Source organism: Saccostrea cucullata, unplaced genomic scaffold, assembly GCF_032062105.1.
Source record: "Saccostrea cucullata isolate Sc308-1 unplaced genomic scaffold, CSIRO_AGI_Scuc_v1 ctg501, whole genome shotgun sequence".
In the NCBI taxonomy this organism is placed as follows: domain Eukaryota; kingdom Metazoa; phylum Mollusca; class Bivalvia; order Ostreida; family Ostreidae; genus Saccostrea; species Saccostrea cuccullata.
The window spans coordinates 494,366-503,341 of record NW_026935502.1 but is presented as its reverse complement, the minus strand read 5'-3'; the positions used below and the strand labels follow the sequence as shown (position 1 = coordinate 503,341).

Here is an 8,976-nt window from a genome sequence, read left to right as displayed (position 1 = left end):
AAGGAATCTATTTCGAAGGGAATATTTTGTGAAAGGCTACTTGTGATCAGTAATAGTGAACAGGTCGTTATCTGGGAATATTTTTATTCGTGAAAAATGATAATCGATGCTGATAAAAGTTGGAGGAATTTCGGTCGCGGGAAAGGGATGGATGGATCCGATGGATTGAGACACATGTCCGAGCCAGTTAATTTGTAATTTAATTAAAACATTCTACGGTTTCAGTAATTAAAGGCATACTTATCGTAAAACACTGATAAACACGGAGACACTGGCGACAGCTTTACATTGAACTACGAAAACGCCGAGGTGTTTGGCAGCTCTGTTCATGACATGATTGCAATGATATTTTCCAACAGATTCCACATTTATCGTGAGTAAAATTTAAAGATTAAATAAAAGTTTATCATGAAAATTTAACCAAAGGTCTACCCAAAAAATAAGAATTAATGAACGTTAGAGACTGTGCAGCTGACAAAAGTGAAGAAAAATGTAAACAAACGCTAGAATGCTCCTGTTTTCTCTTTGTACACAGGCTGAATCGATAGCCCAAAAACTGTATGAAATACTTGTTTACATTTTAAATAAAATAATTATCATTTTACTTGCTTATTTTGTTCATTTTTATACATGAAAAGCAAGTAGAGCAGGTCATTTTATAATTTATGTACCGGTAGATATTATTGCGCCGTGTGATTAGGTCACGTATTGACCTCTGACCTCCGACAAACTTCATACAGAATTGAAGATATTTTCTCTCTGTATGTTTATATAATGGAGAGATACCACAAATGTATATATTTGCATTTGTTTCATTGTTAGTCCATTATTTATAACTGAATTGACAATAGATTTTCCCGTTATTTTCCGATCATGACAAGGAACACACGGCGGGTGTAGCCGGTTGACAGGGGATGCTCACTCCTCCATGTCACCTGATCCCATATCCGATGTTTTGGGGGTCCGTCTTTGCTCTGCTCCTATTTTGTATTGTTTTATGGAGTTTTGATCTTTAATACTGTTCGTTTTCTCCATATGTTTCCTATAAACTTTTTTTCAAACCAATGTTCTCTTAAACTTTTCTTTACCATGAGTTCGTGATGGTATTACACTATCATACACTTTCTAAAGTCTATTTTTAAAACACATACACTTTAAAACAGACCTCTTAAAACAGAGGAAGGATTAACTGCCATTGAAAGGGAAGCGTCCCCTTTCGACCGATTATACCCACTGATTGCTTTTCGTAATGAATGGGAAAACGTACACATCCGCATACAATTCGATGCAATAAAGTTGATTCACAACTTTAAATAGAAATAGTAGTGTTTATATTATTTTTGTGTACTGCATGATTTTACTATTATCAAACTAGGAAAATATTACTGAAATCATACTAAGACTGAAAGAGTAGTCGCATTTTGAAAGTATATTCAAGTTCTATAACCTAGCTATTATTTGTCTCTTTTTTGTCAGTTTCAAAGTTATCCTCCATGACTGTAAGTGTTCCAATGAAGCTTTTAAGAATATTAATTTCAGGCGAATAAAAGGCTGTGTACGGTATTTAAAAAAATCTATCTTATCTTTTTTTAATTGGACAAAAACCATAGATGGTCTAGCTCTTTAAATTATTTACAAACATACAGATGAATGACAGACATTTCTTAGTTCTTTGACCAAAAGGACTACTAACAAACATGTAAAACTAGAATCAGAAACACCGAATTCAATAAAAAATACAACTTTAAAGAAAAAGCATGATATACACGTTAGCCGCACACATCTTCCTTCTTGATTAAACCTTTTGTATTGAGAGTTACATGGGGAGAAATCGTTCGATATTCCCTACAACCCAAGTGTCGGAAGCCTGAAGCATTCTCATTATCTTGTCAAACGTGACTTTATTCTAAACCCATCCTTTTGATTAAAAGAAAGTTATGTCTAGATTAGTCAAGGCTTTTGATAGGCAATACAAGCTTAAATGGCCATGACTTCAGAATCTGGTTTCCGCTATGATGCCGATGTATTTTATGTGATGGGTGCTGGCCGATTCTATAAAAGTGACAAAACACATGGACTTTACATGCAACACTATTTACAGAGATGATTCCCAGAGATCCTTTCTGCATTTCTCATGTAATGAATTCTGGGATCAATAATTGAGAAATATGAGGGCATATTTCTTGCAAATGATACACCAGTCTTCTTCAAGAAAAGGACAATGGAGGTTTCGAAGATGGTGTTAACTTTGATAACAATATTAATTCACCTACAATTTTTATTTTCTGAACAAGAATTGTTGCCTGATGAACAGAAATTACTATATGACTTGGGTCTCTTTGACGTTGACGTGTACGACAAGAGTGTGAGGCCAGTTTTTAACGCCTCCAAGAACGTTCTGATAGATTTTGGATTTACGTTGATTCAAATTGTGGACATGGTAAGACCATCAATATTGTCTGAAACGTTTAAAAATTACATTAAAAATTAGTAATATATAATACTAATGTTAAACATTGATTTTCTAAAAGGAACAGCTCAGTTGATGTTTATTATTATGTCAAAGATTATAAATTATTTATGTAAATCTTGATATTTTATATTCTTAAAATATTTTTAATTTTTTTTATCAAAATAATAATGTCTACTGGAGTATTTTTGATGCATCTATGACACTTTTGTTCAGTTTTGTATTTCTAATGAAAGTAAATACTTTGCAGGACGAGAAAAATCAGGTTTTGGTAACAAATGCTTGGCTGGTTCATGTAAGTTATTTATTCTTTTATCATCCTTGTCTGGTAAAATGTATTAAAAAAATTCTCTTTACTCTTAAGCTTTATTTTTGTATTTTTTCAAAATTGAGATTAAGATATATAATTTTTGATAGTTACTAGACGAGATCTCTAGCAAGCGCAGGAAATTGATATTTTTTTCACCGGTAATGGAACAATTTCGATATATTTAAGTAGTGTTTAAGACTTTGTTCAAAATGTAATCCACACTGATAAACTTCAGAGCGTCTGCTCTACACTCTCGAATTAAAGAGTTGATCCATACGTCGCGGGTTCGAATCCCCCTGTGGAAAGTGGGGACCGATCATTCTGGTCTTCCGGATGAGACCGTAAAAACTGAGGTCCCGTGTCGCAGTAGGTGCTGGTACAAAAAAGATTCCTCCCTGCTCAGCTGAGTGCCTAGCATAGGACAAAATTTGCAGCTCTCCATAGGCAAGCAGGGCGTCTCCATATGAGTGAAACATTCTCGAGAGGGACTTCAATCAAAATATACAAACAATAAATCAAAAAGTTTCATTTTTTCTTTTTCATTTAACGAATTTTTGTTAAAAAAAAAAAAAAAAAAAAAAAAAAACAATACGTCTACCAAACGTGTTACACAGAGATAGGAATCACACCATACAAACTGACTTGTGAATGGCAGATTTCATTAAGTTAACTGGGAATTGATTCCATCCTATATATTTGGTACGTGTAGAGATGGATTGATGACAGGATTCGTTGGAACACCAGTGATTATAGTGGTCTGTACAACCTAAGAGTTCCAGCACGGGTTCTCTGGCTGCCTGATGTTGTATTGTACAACAAGTAAGTACCAATAAAGTGCCGTCTTAATTGTAAAAAAAAAAATAGAACTATAGAATGTTTTCAATCTAAGGTAATATTTGCATGTATCAAAATGAGAAAATAAGAAAATGATTACTCTTTTGTTTATAGCGCAAATTGAAATTTAAAATTATATGCACATTTAAATTTATGTAGCTTTAAGTTTAATTTAAGTAGAAAAACATATGTACCAAACATATAAATGGATTTTTTTCCGTTTCTTCAAAGCGGCAATAAAAAATCCTTATTTATCATTTTTTAATCTTCAGCATGGACGATTTTTCGAAAAGAGAAACGCAAAAATAATGCATCAAAAGAAATTAAGAATAATAACTATCTGCAAAAAAATTCTCATGCTCTTGAACTTTATCAATATTAATTTTTAGCAAAATGGAGCGTATCTTGTGATTTCTGATTAAATTTCATCCTGATCTTTCCATCAATGATATATTGAGCATAGTAGTCAAAAATGTTTTTGAGGGAAAACGATAAAAAAGGTCGATAAATAAAAACAAAACTTGTATCTCATGAATTGATACATTACATCAATCATCGTTGAGGACATAATTCCTCTTTTATAGGTAATTGATTCCCTAAGAGAGATTTAGATAAATAATTCTCCGACATATATTTATGTATTATATAAAAATTCGTGATACGGATACGAAAAAATGCCAAGGAACTTCTAGAGCATTTAAAATTATAAAATTTTACCAAAATCAATAACATATTAACTTGAATTTTTGATTTTATATACAGCCATTCCTCTCGATTAACTTAAGCCAAGGCGCTGCTTTTTCAACAATAAGTTGAACTCATAAATTAACTTTACCTTGCCACTAATCTGGTCATTTGGATAATTTTGTTTCAAAACATTCTGTATACACAAGTGCTCTGAAATTGATATTAAAAAAGATGCTCGAGTTTCTGTTTGACATGTATCTACGTGGTTTTTGAAGACCAGGTCTTCCAACTATCTGTTGCAATTACCATGGATACCAGTTGCACCCTGTAATTACAGTTGCACCCTGTAATTACAAATTAATTTTTGTGTTCAAATAAAGTAGAATTTGTTTAAAATCTTATACGTGAAAAAAAAAGAAACAATTGCTCGATTTAACATACGTACAATTTCTTAAACAAGATAAATTATTGAGAAACGAGTTAATGAAGCAATAATATCAACAGTCTCCTTTAAAATAATTATTTCGTAAGTTCTATGGTCGATACAATGACATTGACAGCAAATACTATCTATCATTAAGTCAAATACTGACTGACCTTTTTCATTTAAGGTCATTATTTACACACTGAGTTGTTATCACGAACACGGTGGGTGTCTCCGGTCGGCATTGGATGCTTACTCGTCCATGGTATCCAATTCCGCCTCTGATTATTTTGGAGGTCCGATTTTGCTCTGCTCCATTGGACATCTGATCTTAAATACTGTTCGTTATCTCTATATATTTCAAGCTTTGCTATAGATGTAGATTTTTTTTTTTAGACTTTCAATCAATTTTTTTAGGTTGAAATTTTGCAGTTAACCATAATACCCCAAAGTCGTATATTCAAACGATTTATTTTCGTATAGTCTTCAATGTTGAATGTTATGCATAAGTATAAATTGAAAAAGATTCATTTAAAATATGGTTTATAATATAAACATATTTTTTAAATGGGCAACTTTGAGCGATGCTAGATGATAGATGTTTGACCCACGCTCCGAAGGAGAGGCGGTCTACTGTTTTACCTTTGAGTGTCTGTCCATCTGTCTGGGTCGCAGTTTTCTCAGCAACTATCATCGAAGATGCTTGAAATATTAGCATACTCTTTGCTGACGTATGCCATATGATAAGATTAGTTTTTGTTCAATTCCAATGTCAACTTCCTGTTTAACCGTGTGTCAGTCCGTACCATAAAAAAAGTTTCGTTGCAGTTTTCTCAACTACTACTTTTGGCAGCTATAAATTGTTTTAAACAGTTCTTAGTGCTAAATTAAATTGTTCATATCCTTTTCGAAAAAGTTCAATAATGAAAATTGTCTTTCAAAATTGCGTCATATATAATTCTCCACTAAAAAAATTCTAACATTTCCAATGTTTTACTGAGCTGGCACAAAACGTTTGACTGCATAGTGAGATGTTGGACCTGTCAATGACATGTTGAACCATACGTCACCAAATGGGTTGATTAATCCATATCGACGGAACCGTAGTGCGGGAAAACGAAATTTACATTACGAATTGTCAAAATAAAAAGGAACAGGTATAACAAAACATATATACTCGCTTCTCATTATATCGCGGGTTCCATTGTATCGCGGTATATTCCAAAAATCCAGATACATAGCTCATATCCTTTCTGTTAAAATACTATCTGTTTGTCGTCCGAATGTAAACTTTTGTGATGATTATAAAGAACGGAACATGCGTCGGTTAATTTTTTATTCAAATAAAACGTAATTTTACAGATTTCTATTCCCGTTTTTATCATATTTAGATCATTGATTTTACAACCTTAAGTAAAAGCCATAATAAAGTTCATGTTTCAAAAGTCTTTAGTTTGTATAAATGTTTATTTTTTTATGTAGAATTACACCGTAAATATAAAATAAAAATTGAAGTCCATGTCAGCCACAAGTTTCCATGTTTTCCTATGCCGCGATACTATGGGACTCTCCAATTTAGGAGGTAAATAAGACTTCCCGTTTTAAAAATAGACAACAAATTATACGATGCAAATCTGAGAAATAATTTGGCACTAAAATGTTAGGCCATAGATTGGTTTATGGATAGTATTTGATGAAAGTTAAAGTAAAAAATTGGAATAAGTACCGCGATATTATGAGACACCAGTATACTGTATTAATCGTGTTCTCGAGCAAAATGCGTTTTGTGACCCTCGAACCAAACTGTATGGTTCTTGGATCCGAAAAAACACACGTTGACCTCGAGCACAGTCCATGCATGTACTATATTACTGAATCAACATCAAATAATGGTAACAAACCATTTTCATGGAAACAAAGCTTAAATAACTTTTTTTTTCACTGAATCTAGTGCTGATGACTATACCTCAGGTTTCATGCCCATTAATGCCATGGTGTACAACAACGGGGAAATATTCTGGTCTCCGCCATCAAAACTAAGAAGTTCGTGCAAGGTTGATATTACCTATTTCCCTTTCGATAAACAGATCTGCCCACTCAAATTCGGATCCTGGACGTACGATAAAGCCCAAGTGGACATCAGGACCACCAACGATTCTGTAGATGTTGTAGGTTACACGTCAAACGGCGAATGGCTTCTGATTGGTCATTCGATAGAACGTCATGAGATTAAGTATCCAATCAGCAGTGAGATATACCCGGATGTAACAGTCGTGATTGTCATACAACGCAGGATTCTTTATTATGTACTTAACATTATATTTCCATGTTTCTGGTTGAATATCCTTAGCTGTCTAACTTTTTGGTTACCATCTGATGCTGGAGAAAAAATTACACTTAATATAACTGTTCTACTGTCGTACTCGGTGTTCATGTTGGTGGTCGCAGAGAGCATGCCACAGACTTCAGAGTTTGTTCCTTTGATAGGTTTGTATTCAAAATGCGATTGGCAAACAGTAAATGGCAAATTAGTAAGTACCATTGATTAGCGTGTATGCGATGGAAATTTTAGATTTATATAAATAAGTGTTGAATTTTCAAAGATGTACACAGCGAAACATCTAAAAAGCCGCACAATAGCTTTTGGCATTATTGGCACAAACACCTCATATTTTACGATAGGTTTCTCGTTCTCGAAGTTCTATTTTCGCCCGCGCGGCGCAGTGGTTAGGGCGCCTGTTCTAGAGTCGAGAAGTAAGGAGTTGATTCTTACATCGAGGGTTCGAATCCATCGTGGGACGTGGAGATTGGTCTTTCGGATGAGATCGTTTTAACCGAGGTCCCGTGTCTCAGTAGGTGCTGGTACGAAAGAGATCCCTCCCTGCTCAATGGCCCTGAGTGCCGAGTATATGACAAAATTTGCGGCACTCCACCGGCAATATACCACCGAAAATATATACCTCGGCATAAAACAAGCTAGTTAGGGTATAAATGGATTGAATTTGTTCTATAAATAATAAAAAAGAATTTCGACAAAACTGGTACAATATGTATCGATCGAGTACGGGGGTTTGAAGATTTGATAAGTATATTTTCTGTATTATCTTTGTTGTGAAATACTAGTACTTGTCGTTCAACTTTTTTGCATTGCTATAATCATTGAAATTATCGATTGATTGATACTATTTTTCAACTATTTAGGTATATATCTAACGATTTCCATGTCTACATCCTCCATCTGTGTGATTATATCAGTGTTTATATTAAAACTACATCATCCAGGACCCCAGCCGAAGAAAGTTCCACGATGGATTAGAGTTATTGTTCTTGGATTTCTTTCACGTTTGCTCAAATGCACCTGCTGTCGACGACAGAATTATTCAAAACAGAGAAAAATCTTGCCTAGATCTTCTTCCACATGTTCCAGTCAAGGCTTTACTGATAGTTCATTGTTGTCTCTCCAAACTCAACAGAAACATCTATCTGAGAAAAAGCTGAGATTGTCATACGATAAGCTGAAACACATAGAAGAAGAGAACATTTTTGAAATCGGTTCGTCGAGCCAACCACAACACAAACTGTCAAATATAGAGGAACTAATGAGTAACCTGAGCTTCATAGTATCTCAGTCAAGCAAAGCTGAGATGGAGTATGAGATCATCGATGAATGGAAGGAAGTTGCTCAAGTTGCTGATCGCGTTGCTTTTCTCTGTTTCTTCTCAGTGACGCTGTTTTCAGCTATTGTTGTTTTAGTTATTGTACCTAGTTTTGTTTATAATGAACAAGATGGAATCTGAGTCATAAAATACAGTTGTTGTTGCATTAAAATTTTTCCTATTTTGTTTTTAGAGACACGCTGTATTTTAGCAATCGTAGATAATTCCACCGAAGGATTTACAAATCAAAGATAAAAAATATACTCTGGAAGGTTATAACCTGACTACTGATATTGATCTCAAAGTATAAGTTTTGGAGCTCACGAAGGTGTAACCTCAAAATTCACAGCAACAATGAAAATTATAATTTACAAATGAAAACCGGTAATAAATATTTGTTAAATGTTCATTAATTTTACCGTTGTACACTTACTTGTGTAGCTTGCAATTTATTGTCTTGTTTAAAAATATCTAAGATTTTCTTGCATAATGATACAATACATGTATGACGTTGATTTGAACGTTGACTGACATTTTCAATACAATTTATGAGGTCATTATTTACTATCACAAAATAAAATTGCCAACATCGGCC

General features: G+C 33.8%; 1 protein-coding gene across 1 annotated transcript; it reads left to right on the top strand.

Moving 5' to 3' along the window:
* Positions 1-2,079: 2,079 nt before the first annotated feature.
* LOC134243049 (neuronal acetylcholine receptor subunit alpha-6-like) lies at positions 2,080-8,722 on the top strand. The gene is made up of 5 exons (XM_062725271.1): positions 2,080-2,440; positions 2,721-2,765; positions 3,490-3,599; positions 6,677-7,212; positions 7,927-8,722. Exons 1-5 carry the CDS (start codon positions 2,222-2,224, stop codon positions 8,520-8,522), a joined length of 1,506 nt encoding a protein of 501 aa, XP_062581255.1. The 5' UTR covers positions 2,080-2,221; the 3' UTR covers positions 8,523-8,722.
* The last annotated feature ends 254 nt before the right edge of the window (positions 8,723-8,976 follow it).